The sequence below is a fragment of the Solea solea genome, chromosome 5 (assembly GCF_958295425.1).
Source record: "Solea solea chromosome 5, fSolSol10.1, whole genome shotgun sequence".
In the NCBI taxonomy this organism is placed as follows: Eukaryota; Metazoa; Chordata; class Actinopteri; order Pleuronectiformes; family Soleidae; genus Solea; species Solea solea.
Window position 1 is genome coordinate 14,946,839 of NC_081138.1, and position 24,812 is coordinate 14,971,650.

Genomic DNA, 24,812 nt, shown 5'->3' on the forward strand with positions numbered 1-24,812 from the left:
TTAGCCTTACCGTTACGAGCTGAGCTGGAAATAATAAGATCCAATAAAAATACACAATTGTGCCAAAACTCATGCCATATGCATGAACACAGCCAAAATGATCAAAAAAACAAGAATGGAAAGCACATAAAATGCACACAACAGTAAATTATGGCACTTAAATGTACTGGGAAGGTACATTTTACAAAGGTAAGTACAAACTTGCCTTTGAGTAAAAGCAAAAACTACCCCCGAAGCTCCAATTAGATGTATCGTGCATACTTACAAACCATTTCACCTGCAAATCCAGAAGAACAAAGCTCATGGTCTAATAGAGTGTAAGACAAACATTTGGCAGCTTTCAGACCCTTCTCCCCCTGAGAAAGAATAGATTTATTAACAAGAGGTAATCAGGAAAGAATACACTTTTATACAAAACTGGAAATATTACTCAAGCTGTTGAAACAGACTGAAATATAATTCTCATACCACCTAGGTATTGCTCACTGCAAACATCTGATGTGCCTGTTGGAGGGTAAAAGATTCATGTGCAAGGGTAGGGTTTAAATACAGTACACATACTGTTCTAGATATAGATTTGATTTGAACACGTGAAAGTGGTGCATGCCTGCCACTTAAGCTTATGTGTTCTATACAAAGCCTGTAAAAAATACGTATACAAATATTCCAATAATAAGCACAATATTACTACTGTATAGTTCCTGCTAACAAATGGGGATAGACAGGATACAGAATGTGTTACACTTATAAGTTGTTTTCAACATTTGTCTCAAAGTGTCGTACACAGAAAAGTTATTACAGAGTTGAACGATCATAAGAATAACACATTTTGAGGGATATGTTTTGTTTGAACACATTGCACATTAGGAAATGCATCAGACTGCCTGTACATCGTAATGTACACAGCAGATATTTCTGCTTCATTGGCAAATTGTAGAACAAAATAGTTTACATATTTTTTGTGGTATATAATCAATTTAATGATTAAGGCAAAAAAAACATAATGCACTGGCCAAAGAGGATTAAACCATAAAAACTATGCTCTCACTGTCGAAGTGTAAAAGCTGGGAATTTAACTTCCTGAAGTGGCTCAATATTGGTTACATCTGCTACATACACTGCCCGGTGCTTATACTGTATATACATCACGTTGCCCACCAGGGGAATAAAGTAATAATAAGCAAAGCATTAAAAACCCGTCTCTCCAAACTGAAAAAACATGTCCCATCTCAGTCAGAATCAGCAGGTCTGACTCTGTGTTCAGTCGCTACATAAAACAAGATTCAGCTTTATGCGTGTCCCACTTTTCACCTCCTTTACTTTTGTGTTTAAGTGACAAAAAAAAATGTATACAGATCTTTATGATTTTCAAGAAACACCAAAGAAGTAACTCATAATTTCATCTACTTTTGTGCCATTCATCTTTAAGTTCACGTCGGAGGAGTCTGCCGTCGATCCCTCGCTGAATTACAGTACAAGTTGACATGAACACTCATGCAGCTATAGGATTAGCAGACATGCTATTCATAGTAAAGTCTACACTTGTGGAAGAAGCAATGGCTTCTGCACCTATAGAGCAAGGGCATTTAAATAAATTTTAAATACGTTTGCAGTGATGTGAAGTTCTCAATTGATTTTGACATGGGAGCAGAAAAGTGGGAGTTGATCATCATGTGTCAAATGTGACGACCATGTCTCAACATACAACGGATTCCCAGTGTGATATACTATATCATATATTAATACTCTCTCATCTCCTTGTTTTTGTTGTTTTTTTTCCCTGTGGTTGAAAATAACTCACGATAAATAACATATAAATACTCTTTGACTAGATAAATAAAACCTCTGTGGGCTTCTACTCAGTCTCTACTAACAGTTATACACAATGGGTTCATTAGGGAGCACATACTAGAGGAGAACGACCTACTGTGTCTAATAGAAAGTATAGTATATGTACATTATGATATAGTGTTCCTGTACAGTCCATAGAAGCACTGAGCCAAATCCTCTTCATGATGACGATTTGGGCTCGATTCTCAGAGATGCGTCATACAGGCTCTCCTCATCCAGCGCTGCACTACAGTCCAACAAGTACTTTGCAGCCTACAGCAACAAACAAACACAATCACAACAGCATTTCTTATCATATAGAATGGACATTTTGTGTAAAAATAGAACAGTTATTCCATGGCTAATAACCATACATATGCAATGTTATTGATTACGACGTCTTAAAATTGAGTTTTGATCAATACAGACATTCCGGGAGTGTAAGTGTACACACAGTGTGACAAAAACACTTGATCTCACCTTTGGTTGATAATCAATCTTGTAAGCTGTTTGCTGAAACTGTCTTATCTCTCTGATAATGTGAGATATCTGCGGATCAATCAACAGAAAATGATGTCAGATTCAATTTTGCAGTCAGCTAAACTAAACTAGTTCCAGTGTCAGTAAACTACTTAAAAAAGAGAAAGCACTTAGGTCCCGTTCAGAGCTGGTATCAACTTCTGTCCTCAGTGATCTCATCACACGTGGACAACACCTGTGACCACGTATCATGGGATCTGGCTTCCCTGTCCTTTATTCAAAAACACAGGAGACAGGAGGAGGTGAGGAGAATCAAAGCTCTCCTCGCACAAAGTCCATCATGTGACAATCATTGTTCATGTTCTTGCAGTGGCTGCAAGTAAATTAAAATATGGGCTCAGGTTAGAGTAAAATACTGTGAAACTACCAGAGGATCGGAGGACGTTGGCTGAGGTGGTGGTCACATGCATCCTGAAACCACCTCCAAATATGACTTCTGTGATTGGATTTGAGGACATTCAGGACACACTGGAAGCATTCAGACCTGTACTGTAGGTACGTGATGTGGACATAATCAAATCACTCAGGAAGGATGTTAATACCCAGTCTGAACGGGGTCTTAGGGAGCACAAAGCTTTCCCACAGGGTCAAACACTCAATAATATGCGACCCCAAGAAAATGCCAATCAAAATTTGTCTGACACTTTTGAGTTATTCAGCACACAACGAGACAAAAGGAAGCAAAACCACAAAGGTGCTGAACATGAGATGCATGTACACATGTGTTTTACCATTCTCATCTTGGAGAAGTTGACCAGATTGTCTTCAGTGTAGTTGGGTGTTCCCTCCTCAATGAAGGCCAGGTCAGTCAGGTACATTCCCAGGTAAGGGACGCACGGAGGGTCACAGCTGATGACATCAGACAGGTAAACAGTAAATGTACAGGCGCACACACAAACACACACACACACACAAAAAAGCAACGATCAATACACAATATGTAAGAGATCGACAAAACTCCTCCACCGGAACATGTGAACATCCTATAGAGAGAGACGAGCTTTGAGAAACCTACTTCTTCAGAGCTTCTCTCAGGTTTTTGAAGCGTCCCTCTGAGGACACCAGCTTCTGCAACTTGTCGATCACAGTCTTTGTCTAGAAAAATGGATCAAAGCAGAACTGCAACAAATGCAACTGGAATCTTTTGCTAACTATATCAGATATTCACGTGCAAAACTATAAGATTCATGTTTTGAAAAAGACATCATAAAAAAGGCACATTTGAAAAACAACAAGGTTCTCTAAGTGTTGCACATAAATAAATTAAGTTATTTCATTCATTATTGAATTAAAACAAAAAACAATAAAAGACACACCTCACAAAACTCATGCTGAATTAAAAGCCAAGGAATAAAAATATGTCATAAAAGAAAATTAGAAGTGTTAAGGTCATTTTGAAGGAGGGGTGGCTCATTCATTCATATGGGAGCTACTGCTGAAAAGACACATCTGCCCCTGATGTTTAGCCTAGTTTTTGGATGTAAGGGGAGGAACCAAGGTAAATATGGAGCCAGAGGCAGGTAACTTAGTTTAGCTGGAGCGTAGCTGAGCATTACGACTGGAACCTAACGAAATGACTGATACCTGTTTGGAGACTTTGAGCCAGGTCTTCTTGAGGCGAAAGATGGAGCTGCGGTTCAGAGAGGACGTGATCTCCAGCACGGCGTTGTAGTTGTGGAGGCAGCGGCAGATGTCAGCCACTGCCACCCATTTCTCGATCACTGCCGCACGCAGGTTGACATCATCCCATTGCAGGATCTCCGTGGCGATCCTGTTACTGATCTGACAAAAACAAAAAATAACAGAGAAATTCAGTATTGTGATCTATCTATCTATCTATCTATCTATCTATCTATCTATCTATCTATCTATCTACGTACATCGTTGAAGTGCTTGGTTGTTTTCATGATGTACGGAGTTCTCTCGTTCTTGTCGTTCTTCATCCAGCCTTGACCAAAGAACTCCCTGTAGAAGGTAAAGAAAAAAAAAGATGTTTCAAATAATCAACAATAACAAACACTCATCATGTGCACTTCCCTCCTCAACCTCCCACTCAGTATACTCTCAATATATTTTTTTTCATGGACTAAGCCCTTTGTTTGTGTGTTTGTGTGTACTCACTCGTAAGGAATGACCTTGAAGACCAGATGGTCCAGAAGAGTGAGTTGCTCAGCAATCTCCAGGGCAGAGTGGCTCTCAAATGGTTCAGTCTTACAGTCTTCCCTGGCCTGACACACACACACACACACAAAATGAAAAGTGCTACCACATCTAAAGCATCAATCTTTTCTACAGGACACACGGAAGGTTTTTTTTATATATTTTTTTCAAATAGTGAAAACACTTTTGTCATTTTCTTTCCCTCACCATCTGTATAATCTCTTCCAGGGTGACCTGGTTGTCTCCGGGGTCCTCCTGAGTAAGAGTCCTGCATGAAAAAAAAAAGGCAACACTTGAATTAAACCTGAGGAAAAAGGACCATCATGACAGAGTTCACGCTGTATTACAGTAATTTGCCATTTTTTAATCTGCTTGAGTGACACACTGATGGATGCGGCTACATGTATTTATAATATTGAGGTCACAAAACCACATGCTGGCAGGTTGGTGAGATTATTTTTCTGTGTTACACAAATGTGGAGTTTTCTTTCCCCAGAGAAAGAACATACACTTCACTGATATTGTGATAGACTTGCAGTAAACATTGTCTACTAGCTGCTGACAAACCCATGTGTCATGCTGACTAACTGTATGTAACTGTATGACAAAGCCAACCTGATGATGTTGGCAGCTGCCTTTCTTTCCTGCGTCAGGAGCTCTGGGTCATGCATCACTTCCTCCAGGAAGCTGATTACCCGCATCTTCAGCTCTGTGTTCAGCTCAAAATCCTGAGGACCAACACAGGAACAACAACAGCGTCATGACAGAAGTGTCGTGTGTTGTCGTGTGGTGTAAAAGATGTAAAGGTGAAGTGTACCTGTGAGTGTTTGGAGACCCAGTGACGCAGCACGTTCAGGACTCTGTTTGTGGCAGCTCTTCTGATAACGAACTCTTTGTCGCCATTCCTCTGGTCAGTGGGGAAACCTAGGACCAAGTTTAACAAAATTCTATTTAAAATGAATGACACAAATCTAGTGCCTCGTTATTAGATGATGTTTGACAGTAATGTACAGAAAAAGAACTTTAAAATATACAGCATATGTAGATTATTATGCTTCTGTCTTTTACTCTTACTATGCAGCATTCCTTACTTTTACAGCTGACGGTGTAACAAAATTGCTTTTGACCAAAAGTTACATTAGCGGATCTATTTATGTCCTTTTTTCAAAAAGTGATGCTTAATATTTGAGATTAGAGCTGAAACTAAGGATTATTTTCATAATCGATTAATCTGTCACTTATTTTCTCGAATAATAGATCAATCATTTGGTCCATAAAATATCAGATGACCTTAAAAAATGTTGATCGGTGTTCGTCAAACCTGGAAATGATGATGTTCTGAAATGTCTGGTTTTCTCCACAAACCAAAATGATTAACTTTTGATTAATTATTTGTTATCCAGAGCAAAGAAATGAAGAAAATACTCACATTTAAGAAGCGTAAAGAATCGGAAATCTTGTTTTAATGATGGAAAAAAGCTTTAATCCATTATCAAAATAGTTGTCGATTTATTTAGTAATCGATTAATTGTTTCAGCTCTATTTGAGATATCAGGTGTTTTCTGCTTATCTGACCAGTGTGTTTTTGATTTGTCACACATTTTAATGACAGAATATCTACATAACAGGACAATAGCACGCAGGAAAATGATTGACAGTCCTCAGCAAGCCTTTGTAATAACTAATGTGACGTACCTGCACTGGCAAGGGACATGCGGCGGTACTTCTCCTTTGTCGGTGTGCCTTCATTAGCTCCAGCTGTAGCAATAGCGAAGGCCGAGGCAGCAGAGAGGGCACTGCGGTTATTGTCCAGCTCCCGGCAGGATGACACCACCATGCCATTGTTGAAGGAAAACAGGGAAAACTCTACATTGAGTAAAGCAAATAGTAGAGATGTACATGTTGTCATTTACAGTCCATTTTTAATCAGAAACATTTACATTATCAGTGATTTGATTGTTAATAGCTGGGCATGAACTATGTGAGTGTCATCAAACTAAGTTGTTGACCACTAGAGGGGAACAAAGAGCTGAGACAGATGCAGCACAGTGTGTCATGTCGCTTGTGGCAGTGACGGAGTACAGTGTACACTCCACTGTGTGTCTGCCTCACTGCCTCCCTCTTTCTCTCCCTCCCTCCCATCCTCCTCGCCTTCCTCCGTTCAACCGGGGGCGGCATAGAAGAACACGCACATCGTTGCTAAGGTACAAGGTTTCCTTCCACCTACTCACACAAGGCATTGGCTTCCCTTGTATCCAGCGCCGTGGGAAGAGATCACACTTGGGATAAATTGTGCCTGACTACCTACAGGGTGGATGCTCCCTTTCTCTGCAGTATGGGAAGGGCCATGAGGCTGTGGGTGGTTTTTATCAAGACCTTATTTGGCTATAATTACACTTGTTATCTGAAAAGTTTGCTAAAAGTATTCTGTGGCTTCTGTATATTACATTACATGAGTTGAACACTTTGCATTGTTGGTCTTTTTTTCGATCTGTGGCTTGACTGTAAAACACAGAACAGCGTTTTATTTGAAACTCCTGCTAATACAGAATTGTTCTGAATAATAATTGTAAATAAATAGAGATGAAATACACTTATTTGGTTTCATGTCAGGATTAGTGTTAATCTTTGCACAAAGATTGGAAACAAGGGAGACGGTGGATAACCAACCTGCTAACAAAATCACACGTCAACATCTCTTAAGTCCACAAATTAACAGCGACATCCTGGGATTTCCCTGGTTGCCAGGCAACCTTGTGACGAAACAACTTGTATAATACCCAACCGTGCATAAAAAAATGATGTTATATATCATTTTTGAACTCTTAAACACACGTTTTGTAAAAAAGTATGATGTTGTCTTATTTAGGCTTCGATTCAAACAGCTTGTTTCACGTCACTTGTACTGCACAGACAAAAGGACGACGTCAATCTTCTCCTGGAACTCTTCATTTCCTTTTTAAATCTGTGTTAATTGGTTTTTAAACTTCTACACCACAAGGCGACAAGGTGTTCTCAACAACTTACAACACAATGGCGGTGAGACGGAGTCATACTGTACCCGAGTTCTTAGACTTGACATTCTTAGGTGTTGACGGAGACTTAGGAGGAGACATTTCTGCTTCGGTCTCTTCAGTGTGACCCGGGTCTTCATCACATTCTTCTCTCACTGACAAATCTGCACATAAAATAAGTGATTGGTGTCAATAAGTAAATGTAAAAATTAAAAAGATCTGTGGAAAAAAAAATGAAGAAACATTACAAAGTCTGAGAGAAGAAAGTGTTTTAAAATCTTTACGGCTGGTTATCTTGGTCAGTTGAATCTTTGAACACTGTCGTTATGAAATAAAAACAGATACTAAAATTCTTCTTATATGATAAAAGATTATGATTCCACAAAAGTATCCTCTGTTGGCTGCTCATTTGCCGTTTAATCGCAAATGTCAACTATAACCCTACATTCAACCACAATACACATCAGCCGCACTTAACTGTAATGGGCATGAATGGATATGACTTATATAAGTGAGCGCAGAGCATGAGAACCCAATTAAAACTTGGCAAAATTCCTTGGACTCGCATTCTGACCTTGCTTGTTGAGGACACACTCCTCAGTTTTGCCTTCAGCTTTGGACTCGCCCTCATCGGGGATTTTGCTGGCCATGGTGCTCGACACGTACAGTTTGTTGATGTCAAGGGTGGTCTTACTGAAGGGGGACATGGTAGTGTGCATGCTTGTGTAGCCATTTGGAGAACAGCTGAGTGCAGCCAGGTCCAGGGCTTTGCCCCCTGTGATGATGGGGATGTTGAGTGAAAGCTTGCGATGGCGGTTGGGCGAGGATGTCTTGGTTATGGTGAGTGGAGGAGGAGAAGAGAACTTGCGGCTGGCACGCGGTGACGTGGGTGGCTCACCGTAGAGGAATTTGTTGTTCTGGCTGCTGGCAAAGAAAAGCTCCAAAGAACTGCAGATATATATATGTAAGGGATTGAAAGAGGGGAGAAATGAGAAGGAGGTGTTGAGAAAGACAGAAGTTTAGAAGTTTCACTACTAAAAAACAACACTTTAAAAAATGTTGTAGTCTGGATGGGAGACAGTGGGAAGGGTGTGTATGTGTGTGTGTGTGTGTGTGTGTGTGTGTGTGTGTGTGTGTGTGTGTGTTGCTTGGTGAAGCAGAGAGGGAACACATTAACCACAGGGCTCTTCGGGAGATCTTGCCTCTTTTATTTAAGCTACATTGTTTAAGACAGCATCCTCCTTGCACTGAGAGCCACCCCCTCTGAAGGCCTATAAATAGCATGTCAAGTGACAGTGTGGGAGGCACGGGTGCTGCCAACAGCAACCAGCCCAGGGGAGGCCCACAGAGACATGGGGAGAGAGACACAAAGCGAACAGGGGAGCCAGAGAGAGACAGAGAGGGGAAGTGGTAGAAAGAGACAGAGGTGCAATGTAAAAAGAAGAAGAAAAAAAATACACGGGAGAAACGGACAGAGAGGGAGGGGGCGGGCGAGAGAGGAGCAACATATTGGATATGGATTCCACCACAGTGAGGGCTGCTGGCTGGGAGTGGGCGAATGGGAAGCCTCCATGGTGTTAGCTGCTGCAGCCATGTTGTGTCTCCTCACTTGAATTTGTTAAACAGTAAAAGAACAGAGATGAAAGGTGCAAAGACAGTGTTGGGGAGGAAGAGGTGTGTGGGAGAGAAGGGAGAGATGGTAGGCAGGTGAGGAGAGGAGAGGAGAGGAGAGGAGAGGAGAGGAGAGGAGAGGAGAGGAGAGGAGAGGAGAGGAGAGGAGAGGAGAGGAGAGGAGGGTCTGGGTGCAAAACACCACCATCAATATTTAATACAGTAAAGCCACTGCAGATGATGGGAGAAAGGGAGAGAGGGGGGAGAGAGGGAGGGAGAAAGGAGACAAGGAGAGAAGTAGAGGGTGGGGTCCTGCAGCAGAGTGAGGGGTTGCCATGGTGACAGCGCAGCGGAAAGAGGGATGGTCAGACTTGTGGAAAGAAAAATACAAGCGAGAGAATGGAAAAGGGTAAAGAGAGTAACGAGAAAGAGGAGGAGGGGTTAGGGAGAGGTGGGTGGATACAGGACCCAATTAACTGTGATGGTGGACTGAAGATGTGTCGGTGTGACCTCTCACTGCCTCATCCTCTGGTCCCTTCTCACCTGGACCAGAAATTATAGCATGATAGGCTGCTTATAGACAGTCCACGTGAGTGCAAAGACAAATTCAAACACGGAGGAAGTCCCACCTTTTCACTGCACCATTACAGCACTAGCTGCAGCAACTTCAGAAGGTGTGGGGAAATCGAATCACAGAGAGACGCTTGGTTTACTGGAATGAAATGTTTTAGTTGAGCGACGGCATCCCTTCACAGAGAATGTCCAGGGATGGACACTATTGTAGAGACACCATAGTAACTTCATTGTTAACACTATTTCTGAGGTGAAGTACGTCCAGGTTGGTTATTATTTTGCATCTTTCACTTCAGGCTCTCTTTAAATTGACCCTTTAGAAAATAGTTCAATTATAATGAGAACTGTACCAAGTTTTAAAAAAAGGAAGGATGACGATAGACATCAATGCAAAGAGCATTTATGTCACAACAGAAATATTAGTACAGAAAAACACACACATGTGACGTGAACGCAGACACTCACCGTGCAGGGATGGCACTGATTGGCTTCTTGTAGATGGTGATAAGCTTGTCGAGCACTACGTCGGCGCTGGAGAAGACACGGTAAGAATGGAGGAAGGTGTTCAGGAAGTCGATGGAAAGGAAGCGCAGGTCGGTCAGCCTCTCCAACAAGCGCTCCACACTGGCGTAGCGGATCTGCAGCACCTTACAGGAGTTCATCATCTTGCTGAAGCGAATGTCAACATCGTCACAGTACAGGCTTGTGTCCGACCTGGGTTCAAAGGCAGGACATGTTATGGTGTGTTACTTGCAGGGATGTACAGTATTTATTGTAAGGATTTGTTATACAATATTAACGTGATGTATAAGGATTTAAAAATGTAAAACCTGAAAATGTAATGTGTCAGAAAGTGAAGAACACATAAGACTTTTTTTTAAGTATAGTGTAAGTGTAGGTTTGGCTGCATGTATTATGTATATGCATGTATATGTAAATATGTGTATACAGTGTGTAATTCAGCTGTTGATGTTTCTGTGCATGTATAATGTAATGTACTTTGCTGCACAGTGTCGGGCACACACTTAATCATCTGTGGCACGGTGACTTTACTGTTTTCCTCGAAGGCGTTCATCATCAAACCATTGCAGCGGATGTTGTCGATGCACTGTAATAATGCAAGCAGACAGACAGGGAGAGGGCTCTCTGAGTATAACAGCACAGCAGGGTGAGCCAGTTCAAACCCCATCCCTAACAGCTGCCGCCCTGTTGTCAGCCTTTAAATGATTTTACCCCACACATCCAGGTAAAGTTGCTCACACTGTACATGACTCACTTTTAAACTAAATGACAACAGGTCAACACAGAGTAGTCACTTTTGTGTAAGTTTCAACTGAACCTGACTATTGTCTCATGATATGGAGGGAGCTTATCTTCTACTTTTACGTATTAACTCTCCCTCACGTAATGGCACAGACACATCGGGACTTGTCACATGCTATATTCAGTCTACCGGGATTAAAAAGAAGAAGTTTGAAGAGGCATACCTGGCTAATGTCACTGGTCCATGCTGTCTTCTCCTGTCGGGATGAAGCCACCAGGATGACGGTGTAAGGCTGCACGTCTTTGGGCTCTACGATCACTTTAAAGTCCAGATGCTCTACATCCTGGCCACTCCGCTCCCCTTTGGCTGGAGAGCACAAATCAAATCAAATAAGATAATGGATGGATTTTGGCTAATGTAAAATACTCACGTCCCTGTCTGTATGTATTTCAAAGTATAAATAATTTGAATAAACATTCAAAATTGTATTGTGGTGTAAGTCTGTATCAAACAGGCTCAAAGTACTTCACTCAGTCAGAAAATAATAAAACAAAGTACTTATTTAGAGTTTAGAAATACTGTTTTACTTATTGCTTACTCTTTGCTACCATGAAAGTTACTATGGGAATTAAGAAAAAGGCATTAATGATGAAGCTAATTATAATATTTGACTATTTCTTTATGACTATGTGATAAATTGTAGCCACCAAAACAAACACAATTTGTCTATTTTAAATATTTTGTTGTGCTGTGAGAAAAACGTCTCTCTGTATATACAGTATACATTCATCAATAAAGAAACATTCACCCATTTTCCAGCAATGGAAATTGGAGTAAGTAATTATCATTGATTGACAGGACAGCCAGTTAGGGATGAATTAATACAACATGTAATTTTGGGGAGGTTTAGGACTGTAAGGTTGGTGTGGGTTTGTATTATCCGAGGTGATGCAAAAGTATCTGACGTTTATTAAAAGAAGATTATATGACTTAATATTTCACTGTGTTTTCTGCAGTACATGTAATTTTACTACATAGGTATATACTGAGAAAAAACATGGACATCCTGCACTGCACATTGTAACTTACACTCATCATCTGTGCCCTCTGGCTCCTCCATCAGTGTGCAGTCTATGAGAGAGACCACTCCATTCTGTGACACAGTTAAAAGGTTGTTGCCAATCAATAGACATCGGTGGTGTTTGTATAACTTCCAGAACGCTTTCCTTTTCACTGGATTACAGATTACAGTGCTGTACCTTAGTGATGTGAAGTTTTCCTCCAGAGCCTCGGGTACAGATGATGAGATGTTTGGAGAAGAGGAAACACTGTCGCTCTCCTTCCTTCTTCAGAGACAGAGAGCCCAGTCTGCCTCTCGTAATCTTTCCTTTCTCACTCATTGGTACCTGGATCAGAGAACCTGTGGAGTCATGGATTCATACAAACACGTGAGGGGGGAAAAGTGACTAACCTTTGAATGGCTTTTATAATGTGAGAAAATGAGAACATTATCCTAAAACCATGTTTTTGGAAGCAGCTTTGCAGTTTATTGGTTGTGTAAGTAACAATGTTTCTTTGTGTTTACCTTGTTTACCTTGATTCACATTTGTCAGCATTGTCAACAATCTGACAATGAACTCCAACTTACCTTGCCTGACGAAAGTCTGGCTGGTGTCCAGCAAAACTTCACAGCCCTCCACAATCATCCGCTCAATAGCCAAGTTCTTCCTGATGTTCTCCGTCTCACTCACCTCATCGTGCATGATTCTGAAAGAACGACAAATACTCACTGACTTAAGCGCTTCACTGTTATTAAAGTGTGTTTTATAATACAGCATCAACAACAGCTTTTTAATTTGCTGCATGACCACGTTACCTGATCTGAGAGGACCAGTACAACAAGGTGTCATGTGCCTGCTTTTAATACACATTGAAATAGTAGTAATTTACTTTAATGTACTTTAAGGACCGGGAAATAATATTTGCTTGTTATCTATGGATAATTTCCTTTTTTTTTAGAAAGGTTATGCTTAGAAAGACCCAATAAAATAAATTGAAAACAATGCAAAATGAATGGACTCCCAATACAACATTCAGTTGAAATATACAGCAAAACATAAAAAAAAAAAAACGCTTTTCTGACTGACAGACAATAATTATACCTGGAAAGTTCCTCGAGTTTTGACTTAGCATAGTCCAAACTATTCCTCTCCACGTGCTCGTGGGGCGTGTGAGCCAACAACTCGTGCAGTGTCAGGATGTAACGAGGGATCTGAGAGGGACACGGAAGGAGTGGGATTAGGACACGGTCATGTTTATGTTCAAACTTTTCAAAGGTCAAAGGCTTTTTTAAGAAACACTGCTGATGCTCATGGTTTGGTAGGTAATTGTATATGAGACCTGTCTAGGGTATGCATTTTTCACTATTACTTTTACTGTTTATTAATATATATACATACATATACATATATATACATATATATATAAATATATACAAATATATAAATATATACATATATATATAAATACATATATATACACACACACATATATATACATACTGTATATATGTATATAATGTGTATATATATATATATATATATATATATATACACATTATATACATCTGTGCTCACTTGTTGCTCAAGTCATTGTCATAATTGTGTGGTCACTTTTAAAACCTCAGCGCTCATTTTAGCACAGTTCCACTACTGTTGCTATTTCAATCCTTCTGAGTGGTGACAAATGTTACCTGTTATCTTTTATGTCTGTTTTTTGTAATCTAAGTGTAGGTGTGAAACCTATTTATTTCAACACATACAATCTAAAGTAGCATCTCTGCATCACTAATGAAGTCATCAAAGTAAGTTCATGCTGCATCAGGTTCAAGAAAAGGCTCCGGATCGCTGCGTAATACTGTGATGTAAATCTGCTATTTACCTCCAGGCCAAGCACATTCAGGTCACTACTTGGGAAACGCTAATGTAAGACTCGACGCTGTCATCTTACTTGAAACATGGGATAGGTGAGGAAAGTCTCCAGCGTCCTCTCCTCACAGTCAGGTTTGGCCTCGTACTGCTTCAGCAGCTTGTCAAAGTCACGATTCTGCTTGCAGTGGGCCAGGATCTGCAGGCTGTACTGGTGGTTCCTCACAAACTCCTGGTAGATGTTCAGCATAGGCAGCAGGATGTCGAACAGGTCCGCTGTGGAGTGACAGGAGCCCCCATGAATACCTTCAGTGCATTTAGTCTAATTCAGTGGACTTGGGAGTGCTTTCTCGGCATGTGCCGTAGCAGACAACAGCTGTTTATGTTTCCAGTATGAAATGTGTGCGTGTAAAGGACGTTGTCAACTTCATCGTGCATGGTTTGTGGCACAACTGAAAACATAAATAGGAATGAAATGTTTTGCATGTGTAATTGGACTGTCACAGAAAGAAAGCATAACATAGCTGATGATGGGTGTCACACCTGTGCCTCTTACCCAGAACTAATGTCGGCCAGCTGGATATCCTGGCCTTCAGACCCTGGTAGAAGATTTGGTGCAGGAACATGATGGTCTCACTGACAAAAGAAGAACAGAGGTGGTTCTAAACTATTGTTTATAACTCTCGACAACCACAAACAATCTCTCATTGCCACCCACCTGTTAAGGAAGATGCTGCTGACATCATCGTGGGTAATGGGCGGCTTCTTGGAGCTGGCGGCCATGCGGAGCGGCCGCAGGAAGTTGTTGACCAGGATGTGGAGTTGCTGGACGTATTCTGCCTCAGCCTCCAGCATGCTGAACACCACCTGGTTCCTCTTCCTCATGCTCTCGGCATGGGGGGACCGAATGTAGTCCTGGATGATGGTCTTCCACTTCCTGCGGCAAATCCAACCGCGCAGGAAGCTCTGGACCTGTGGTGGAAAGGTTTTAACGCCTGCCTTATACTGGTCTTAAAATTGTCTCTGTACCGCTGAGCTTTCAAACTTAACAAGGCATTGAGAAAAACACCAATATTCAGTTCATTCAGATCAGATCTATACATCAAATTCTGTTTCTGATATGGATACCAGCATCACAGTGTTACCAGCTGATAAAGAATGTACAGCGTTTGTACCGATTAACACAATTTCTGCCACCTGGGGGCAACATTTTAGACATTAGTCAAGTTTCTTCCAAAAACAAGTCGCATATTCACTCTTGCTTTGGTTTAGCCAGTGGGAAATACAGTATATGCCCTTGTAGCGGGTCCTCTTCCAAATGGAAAGTCAAGGTTAAAATCTGTTATTAATGAATTAAAATTGGTATGACTTAGGAGCCAGGATGTGACAGACCAAAGAGGAAGATGCAGTCTTTAAAAACCTCTGTTCCCCACTTGTATTTATTTCGTTTTTCTTAACGAGACAACAAACATTTTAGCTGAGCTTTCTCCTTTAAAACTGCACAGACGGATCTCACCTTCTTGATCTTCTTGATCTCTGTGTCATCGTCACTGGGTGGCACTTCTGGATTTGACTGGATTTTCTCGTTGTCCTTGAGCAGTCCAGCAATCTGAAATTCAACACAAACCTGTGATGAATTCACTCTGTGTCCCTTATATCATCATGCAACTAAAAGCCTGATCCCGGTCACATCATACGTTTCTCACTGCCCTCTGTGTCTCCGTGTGTTTTTTTATTATTATTCCTGTTTTATTCAGGGTTTTTGTTCTTATCAAAAATAAAATATATGAAAGTGGAACAGTGGCAACAAAATGTGAACCCTCTCTAATTTGCGCTGATCACAATGACACAGTGTGTTCGGACGGTGAATAGGAACACGCTCAAGTAAAAACACCTTTCAATAAAGGCTAGAATTTGAAAAAAAACTCAGAGAAAATCCATTACGACTTCACGTTTTAACACAAAAAAGTCTTCATTAACAACAGCAGCTGATTCATGCATATTGAAAACATTTGGTCCAACTAGAGTTTCCCATTAGCACATCAAAGAGAGATGCATTTGATCCAGTTTGGAGTGAATAATAAGGACATAAAACACAGAGCACTATTGCAGCATTTGTGGAAAGGACATCACAGGAGCGCTTACATGAACTCGCAGCACTGTGGTTAGAAACCAATGTTAGGACCTTTGTCCTGTGCCCCCATGTCTATGTTTAGATTACATTCACTCTCTCTTTTCTCTGACTAAACACACACATATACACAGGTCCTACTAGCATGAAATTACAAGCATGTTACCTCGGCTTTTAGACGCTCTATCTCGATTTCCCCATCCTCTATCTGTTGTCGAAGTTGCTTGGCAACCGTTTTCTCTGTTTCCACGATTTGGAGTAGATGGAGGTACTTCTGCATGAGGGTCTCATGCTCCGTAGCCAGGTTCCTGTAACTATACAGACACACAGGCAACGCAAGGGCCTCATTAACGCATGTTTCATGGGCTCTCCATAGTCTTATCAAAGCAGATGCGGACCTCTGATCAGCATATGTTTGAACCGACGTCCACACAGAGCACATGCACTTACGTACACGACCCATCCCTCAAATACTTGGGAGTTTGGCAAACCGAGTGTAACTGCTGCTTCTGCATTTTATTTCTTTACATCATTTTTTGAACATTTATTCTAAAGACATAGTGTAAGTAAGGTGGTAGGGCCAAATAAGATTTGCTTTTCCTATGTTTTTTCCTGTTTTAGTTGAGATTTGCTTATTTTTCGTTGGTCTTGTCTTAATTTGCATTGTCCATAATTGATTTATTCATTATTGAAACAGTCGTCTAACAGTTCCTTGTCTTGCAGGGATTTGAAATCAAATGTGTTTGCTACTCAATGCCTATTGTTATTAATCCATAATCTCTGAAGACATGTGATGGTCATTTCATGACTTAATATAATACATTTCTTAAATAAAGTGAGGTACTGTAAAAATAGTGATATTTTAATTACTAATTGCATGAACAGACACAGAAATAAAAGTGCATATGCAGGTTAGAGGTCACGTGTGAGAGGTACCTGGCCTGTGTGATAGCAGCTACCCACTCATCACAGTCCTTGACGTCCTCGGAGCGCAGCTCCAAAGCCTTCTGGTTGTCATGATTAAACGTGACAGTGAAATAATACTGAAACAAAACAAAAAAAATAGCATAGAAAAAGAGTCAAATAATTGGTGTTGTTTTTTTAATATACTAAAATGACTGAAAGTGAAAGGTGTAGAAAACAGAATATCTCAACGTTGCACTGTGGCCGTCACTGTGCAGCATTTCTCTGAAAGTGAGATTTTGTTGACACTGAAGTCGTGCATGCTTGTGCAGAAGTGTGAATGAGTGGGAGACAACAAAGTTCCTGAAGGGAAAAAAACAGTCAGGACAGATTTATCATTAAGCTAATCTGACGTCTGCAGAAACCTCTCACTGACGCCATGTTTTCTTTTGTTTTCCTTTATCCCAGTGATTTCATGACACAAACACACCTGGGACTCCACCCAATCCCCCCCCCCCGACCACCCTTTTTTTTTTACTCACTCTCCAGTTGTCTCCAGCGAACCCCACAGTTGTGGCAATTACGGCAAATGCGCGTGGAGTTGTTTTCTAATAGGCTTATCAGGTGGTGGTGGTCATTGCAATAATAGTACAGACAGACTATTTGTGGTAGAAACAGATGAAATTACATAACACTGATGCATGGTAAATAGACCCCCACAAATCCAATATATTGGATTTTTTATCCCTCCCAAATGCCAAGAGCAAATCATTTGTGAAGGGGAGTAATGTTCTATATTTCCTGATGAGCAGCAGAACGGGCCTTTGTCAATAATGTGCTTCTCATCTCCCGCTTCCTGCAAGCTGGTGTGTCAAGCCTTTTAGGCAGCTATATTTAGCTCTATGCCACTACATTTTTTTTTTGCCACAGAAACGTTCTCTGTCGGTAAGTGAGGCAACGTACGCCATACACTAAATCCCCTGTTTTAAACCCATGAGTAAAAAAAACTGCTGAATTTGTATTGGAACAGAGAAAAGGTGAAAAGCCTGAACACATTTCTAATGACGGCTGATAAGAAAGAGACTTTCAACGGGTGAACGCCACAGTCTTAAAAACCTCTGGCCAAATTACTCTTTCAGAGAGGACGGATTTGGATTCATTATTTTTGAAAAATGTAGGTTGTGAAAACAATTTGTTTACCTACTGAGGGGACATGAGGTTTGCAGACTCTGGGTGCTTTCTCTGGTTTGTCACGGTTTGTTTTATCTGTGGAGTTCTGGAGAGCCTGGATCCGTTTTGCTAACGCAGTTTTATCATCGTAACGAACTTGACGACAATTTCAACCTCATTTATGAGAGAAAACACGACTTTAAACGACTGCTGAGTTTCAGAAAATCTGATGGACAGACTCCAGCAGCAATACTGGCGTTTTATATCCTCAGTATCTGTGCTTGATGCTGACAGTGCATCTTTCACATCACTAATTCCTCCAGCTGATGGAGTTTTATAACTATCTGTACATATATATATATATATGAATATATAGGACGTAGCATTAATTTCGCAGAGGACATGAGTGATTTAAGCCTCGTTTCTGGACACACATCATTTTTTTTTTTTAAATGACTTTAACCCAGGGGTCTCAAAGTCAAATGACCTGGAGGCCACATGAGCTTGGTCGTGTGGTCAGGTGAAGAAAAGTCCAACTATGTGGGGAAAAACACCTGTTCAGTCTTGGGGGGGGAATCTTGTGACGATGTTGGACAACATTTCAAAATAAAGCTTTGTCGTTGCTTTGTTACGCAACGACATACTGTATGACTCAAAATGAATCTGTAAATATATCAAAAACAAACAATAAAATCGATCAAAGGGCCGCAAGGTGGAGACCATTGCTTCAAACCTATACCCACGGTTAAACACCCCATAATGTCTGTCAAATCAAAAGTGAAGTGACCACATATTGACACCGTTGTAAATGCTGTACTCGTACAGCATAGTGCCGAGGCATGTTGTAGCACATTTTGTTGGCCCCTTCAAAATCACTTTTTCAGATGCAAATAGGGGTTGCCATAGTAACTGGGGGCTTAAACGTAGCTCGCCTTCTAAATGAGGAATAAGAACCTTTAAAAAAGTAGAACACTCCAAAGAATACAATGAGAACGGAGAGACAGACACATGGGGAGAACAATCTTTTGGCTTCTTCTTCTTTCTTTTTTTTGAGGAGTGAGAGCTATAAAAAGCACCGTAGCCCTGAAAGGTGGCAGTAAGCTTAGTATCTATTGGCAGCATTGTCCCTCTCGCTGTCACACACTGATAAGATCCAGTGCTCATCTGACCGTTCCCCTTTTAGCTCTGTATCACAAACATATAAATACAGTATTAGTGGTGCACACACCACTGAGATGCAAGACTAAAAAAAAAGAAAATCTACTGTTGTCTGTACACGCAACAGATGCTAATGTCAGAAATGTCCAGTCACATCGACCTCTGCTGCAGTCTGCTCATCCACTCAGGTGTCATCCTTTGTTTTTTCCCCTGAGTGGGTGAAAAGTGAAAAGGAAATCTGTACGTCCGCAGACACCTGGAGCATTGATTGCTCTCTCTGTCCTCAGCTTACCTCTATGGACCCACACTGCCGTGTATGCAGGAGGACACAGTGAGGCTCATAGACATGGACTTCAGGGAGTCCACGAGACGCACGGCGCAGATGTGGACGCTCAGAGACGCGCACATGCTGGCATGACAACGAGTGGCACACGGAGCGACCGCTAGACATCCAAATGGTATATGGACATATGCAAATTTAATGCACCAAACCCCCCCCCCCCCACACACACACACACACAAATACAAGTGAAACTGAGAGAATTTATTCCTGACACATATTAAATGAAAGAACATGGGCCGAACAGAAGACTGTGTTATGCTAATTGCAGGCTTTCAAATTCATTTAATTCACTGTTGAACTAAATTCACTGGAGCAGCCTGCATGAACATGTGTCACCATCGGTCCATGCGTCAGCCCCGGAGACGAGCGGCTGTCTCTTTGTCCTCGCATGGTTTTAAATAAAGACACGGGGTGCTGGACAAGCCTCAGCTCACTCCACCGCAGTGACCGACAAGTTCTCCCAACTAAAGACAGCCCATGTGACTGTACCTTTCATCGTCTGACCACACTGTCAGGAAAACACACTTTGTAAAAATGTGTGATGTTCTGCAGAGGACTGTAACTGCAAGAATATTCATTTGGAAAAGAAAACAACAGCAAAAAATTTAATCTAACCCTCAAAGTATCAATTTGATTCAAAATAATCCAGTTTCTGCTGGTACTTGTACAGTACGTGGCGATTCTTGGCCAAAATGAATGCTAATCCTATCAACTCAGCCAACAAGCAGAGGGCAACTGTGTGAAGAAAATGTCATGTGACAGCTGATGAGAAGACGTAAGCGTAAGTGTACGATTTTATTTATTGTCAGCTGACAGTCTATCCCGAGACGTTAATCAAATACACTTGAACAAAAGTGGATTTTTGTAAACAAAACTGTGACTTTCAGAGTTCAGAAAACTTAACCACACCTGTTGGTGATTATTACTTACTCATTTAAGTGTTCTTCTCAGTAACTGAGTGCACTGCAGCTGCATTTGTTTGTTTTTATTGTACATTTTCGCGCAGTGAAAAGCGCAGCATCGAATTTGTAATCATCATTCATGTGAAGGTTTTTTGCATAAAACACTTGGACGAAAGTGTAACACAAGGCCAATCAAGACCAGGTTTACAACCCTTCATACACACACTAAACAAAAAGGGTAAATAATGTTAAGAGACAATGCCTAAACACAGATTCAGTTCACAGGTTAAAAAAAAAAGAGACCCATCGACTGGTCGTCTCACTTTAGTGTCTGTGCTGCAGGGGGAAACAGAACAGACTGCAGTGGGCAGAGCAAATTTCAGAAGGTGACTGCAGTCATCATGGGTCAAAGCAGCTCGACCACCTTTTTTAAAACGCTTAGGTTTCTGTCAGCAGCCTCTCTCTACCTCACCTCTGCAAACAGGAAACCATCCCTCTGCTGTTACCCTCTACTACATGCATCTCACTCATTGTAATCTATGATACTGAACTCCCGAGGAAAATCAAACAAACAGCGATGTGCTAAGGACCGGGGGGGGGGGGGGGGGGGGGGGGGGGAGGAAGGGGAGGAATCATTCCTGAGAGACATCCTTTGGTTTTCATTCATGGCTGTTGTTAACAACCTGGTGGTATAATGAGAGAGCTATCAAATGAACCAAGCCGCTATAAACTGGGGAGACGCAGTTGCCAAGGTAGGTTGCTATTAATATCAAGACAAGGAATTAAATCAATACGTCAAAATGACAGAGAAAGGGCAGCTCTCCTCCGCAAGATGGCAACCTGCAAAAGTTTGGGATGTGGCTGAAGTTTCCTCACTCCCCTACATTATGAGATGTCAGCAAACACCCCCCCGAACCCCCCCCCCCAAAAAAAAAAAAAACAGAAAAACAAGGGTTTTATAATCTGTTCATGTGATGCAACATGAGCGAGATTACAGAGAAGTGTAGTGTATGCAAAGTTGGAATCCCACTAATCCTGTTCCCTCCGTTAACCCTCGGTTTAAAGGGATATTTAAGTCGTTATTTGTGTTTATTTGCTTTCTATCTTCATGTCTCTGTTGTTTTTCTGTGTCTGTTGTTTTTCTGTGTCTGTGAGCGTAACTCAAAAGAAAATGATGGATTATAATGAAACTGCTCTGGGGCTGAAGGTTGTGTTCCAATGTTCCAGGAAAGATTGTCTGGATACAGAGACAGATACAGCCACAGTGAGACAGCATTGCTTTGGGTAGAAACATGTCAAAGCTAGCTCACATTGGTCTGTGTTACTGCGTCAATCCGGATTAAGAAAGTTCGGGTTTACATTGGCGGAGGTTGGCGCTCTCTGAGTGCTTTCTCCAGTTTCTTTCGGACGCAGCAGACTCGTTTCGCACGGACTGACGCCATTACGCAACAATCAACGTCAGGTGCATTACAATGCCAAAGCATCCCTGGGAAACAGTTTGACGTCACATCATGATAACTATTGCATAATTACACATTTTTGCAGCGGCTACGTGGAACTACCTGATCCCCACTGGTGGTGGTGGTGCTTTTTTTATTTCCGGGACCAGGTCAATAAGTTAGTGTAATCAACAGGGAGTTGAACGACGCTCGCTGAATGCTTCTTACCTGCTTCTCCAAACATTCCTTCGCTGACAGAGAGGGTTTGGGTGACGGTGCTCGGTCACAAACACATCCCTCCAACAGGTACAGTCCGGCGGGGCGTGAGCTGGAGTCGTTCTCGAAATAAAACAGCATGTTCTGCAACAAAGCGAACCACTTTGAATGCCATTTTGTGTTGTCGGAGCTTTTCTTACTCAGGCAGCCTCGCCTCGTGCCGTCCTTCTTCGCCAAAAGAGCCAGATAGGTGATGTGTCCGTCATTGAGTCTCATCCCTTTCTGCATGTTGTTGGCTGAGATCTGCGGCGGTGCCTGCGGATTTATCACATCTTCTTCTCCTCCTCCTCCTCCTCCTCTTCTTCTGTTCTTCTTCTCTTCTTCTCAGCCGCTCCGAAACACAGTCAGACTTGGTGGGCAGCAGCCCACTCCTGAGTGCCCATTCACGGCGGCCACACTAACGTTTTGTCGCGGTCAAAAGAAGAAGAAGAAGAAGAAGAAGAACAAGAAGAACAAGAAAGGTGCGAGACTCGCGTTAAATCCACGCTTCAGGTCTGATGTTGTAAAAACAAACCTCACGCCGTGGTGTTCGGGAAAAGCCTTCCGTCGTCATGAGCCTGAAGCACTCATGTTGAGGACCGAAGTGTCCGCGTGCACTGCCTACACACGTGCGCTCGCTCGCTCGCTCTCTCTCTCTCTCTTTCTCTCTCACTCACTCAGAAGAAAGCGCAGTCACGTGACCTGTTCCCAGAGCAGTAGATTTCAGCACCTTGGTCAGAGACTCCAAACAACCACACACACACAAACTTGTTTTTTCAGTATTCTGCGTTTTGAATTATTGTGTTAATTTTTAACCTCAACCTCCATCTACTGTGTTGATCTTGTCCGTTTTATTTCATCTTAACTTTTTACCTTGTAAAAAATAAAATTGTTATTATTTTATTTATTATATCTTAGTGAGGACACATCATAGACATAATGTATTCTCTAGCCCCTTACACTAATCTTAATCACCACAACTTAGTCCCTAACCTTAACCCTAACCCTAACCTAAAGCCAATTCTAACTCTAACCCTAAAACCAGGTCTTAACCCTGAAAAAGCCCTTTAAAGTTGTGGGGCCCAGACAAAATGTCCCTGCATGGTCAAAATGTACATTTTAATTTGACTATACAAAATATAGGGCCACACGGTGGTGTAGTGGTTAGCACTCTCGCCTTGCAGGTTGGAACAAGGGCCTTTCTGCATGGAGTTTGCATGTTCTCCCCGTGTGTGCGTGGGTTCTCTCCGGGTACTCTGGCTTCCTCCCACAGTCCAAAAACATGCAATGTGGGGGTAGGTAAATTGGACACTCCAAATTGACCATAGGAGTGAGTGTGAGAGTGAATGGTTGTTTGTCTCTATCTGTGTGTGGCCCTGCGATGGACTGGCGAACTGTCCAGGGTGTACTCCGCCCGATGTAGCTGAGATTGGCACAGCACCCCCCGCGACCCTCTGGTTGAGGATAAAGCGGTAGATGATGACTGATGATGACTATACAAAATATAAATACAAATACACACACACACACACACACACACATAAAGCTGTCTAATTGAGGACATTTCTAGGCAATGGCAACTTAACCCTTAACCTAACTCTGAAATAAACCCAACCATAACCATAACCATATCACAATTCACACCTTAATCCTAACTATAACCTTAACCGGACCATAATTTTGGTCTTAATCCTACTTTAACCAGGGACTAACAAATGTGGTTCTGCCTCACTGGGACTATAGGTTTTGGGGCTTTAGGGCTACTAGTAACAGAGAGAGAGAGAGACATTCTCTATCTATATATCTCAGCAAATAAATAAATAAATAAAAACAGTTCAAAACCTGCTGTATTAGAGTGGTGTTCATTTGAGCAGAGGGATCCTGATGTCTGGGCAGTGTTTCATGTTGAGAACTGGACATTTCAGTCCAAATAAACACACTGTGTACAGAAGAAAATGAAGATTATGGGAGTCCATCAACTGAAACACCTTATTTCAGAAAACCATATGAGGCCCAAAAGACCATCTCACATCCAACCAACAACCTTCACTCTGAATATCAGCTCCAGTTCATGTGTGGCCACAGATTAATTTGGGTCCATTCTACGACACAAAATCCCAGAAGAACTGAAACAATTGTCCATTGTGATGAACTGACTGTGCGGTTGTTCTTGGACCTTCTGTATGCAAGACATTTCACATTGTCTGGCCCTAATTTTCTCTATTGATCTAAGGGGCCATGCTCTCTATAAATCCACAGATAGACATTTTACTCACATTAATCCATCACTTACACCTCTGAACCATTGCGACCTCATGGTCTTAAACCTTTGTCCTTGTCTCTTTGCATCCTGTTCAGCCTCTTTTTTTTTTTTTTTTTTTTTTTTTGAGCACACAGTTAAAAGCCTGTCAACACGTTTCCATGCCTGGAACATTTGCATATCTAAGAGGGCAAGAGGGATACTCACTTGGGTTGGTTCATAATTAATCCTGGATTAGCATATTCCAGCAAGCACACACAATGGTTTATTTCATCACGGGGTGTTTTCTACTGTGGCATCACAGGGTTTTGTCTGTGTGGGATCATTAAAAG

At 41.6% G+C, this 24,812-nt stretch overlaps 1 protein-coding gene across 2 annotated transcripts; it reads right to left on the reverse strand.

Annotated features, from left to right (window-relative positions):
* Positions 1-338: 338 nt before the first annotated feature.
* On the reverse strand, positions 339-22,865 carry LOC131459849 (ras-specific guanine nucleotide-releasing factor 1-like). 2 transcript variants are annotated; one of them, XM_058629975.1, is made up of 27 exons: positions 22,194-22,865; positions 16,987-17,093; positions 16,217-16,364; positions 15,436-15,528; positions 14,638-14,891; positions 14,476-14,555; positions 14,002-14,195; positions 13,155-13,264; positions 12,641-12,759; positions 12,252-12,412; positions 12,082-12,145; positions 11,216-11,358; positions 10,754-10,836; positions 10,194-10,442; positions 8,443-8,492; positions 7,592-7,708; positions 6,226-6,396; positions 5,348-5,454; positions 5,146-5,258; positions 4,738-4,798; positions 4,492-4,598; positions 4,251-4,335; positions 3,955-4,152; positions 3,386-3,465; positions 3,102-3,219; positions 2,311-2,379; positions 339-2,103 (listed from the first exon to the last, which is right to left on the reverse strand). In XM_058629975.1, exons 1-27 carry the CDS (start codon positions 22,467-22,469, stop codon positions 2,011-2,013), a joined length of 3,450 nt encoding a protein of 1,149 aa, XP_058485958.1. In that variant the 5' UTR covers positions 22,470-22,865; the 3' UTR covers positions 339-2,010. The 2 variants fall into 2 exon arrangements, with proteins under 2 accessions (XP_058485958.1, XP_058485957.1); XM_058629974.1 differs by having other exon boundaries at positions 8,119-8,492.
* Positions 22,866-24,812: the final 1,947 nt, after the last annotated feature.

What these genes read in the sequence shown, in the direction of transcription:
- LOC131459849 (XM_058629974.1), bottom strand. Translation starts at nt 22,469, where the DNA reads ATGCAGAAAGGGATGAGACTCAATGACGGACACATCACCTATCTGGCT. An exon ending in GCTGCTATCACACAGGCCAG is followed by an intron (nt 16,365 to 16,986) that starts GTACCTCTCACA and finishes GTGTCTGTATAG; the next exon opens with TTACAGGAACCTGGCTACGG. An exon ending in GGCTCAAAGTCTCCAAACAG is followed by an intron (nt 3,466 to 3,954) that starts GTATCAGTCATT and finishes CCATTTTTCTAG; the next exon opens with ACAAAGACTGTGATCGACAA.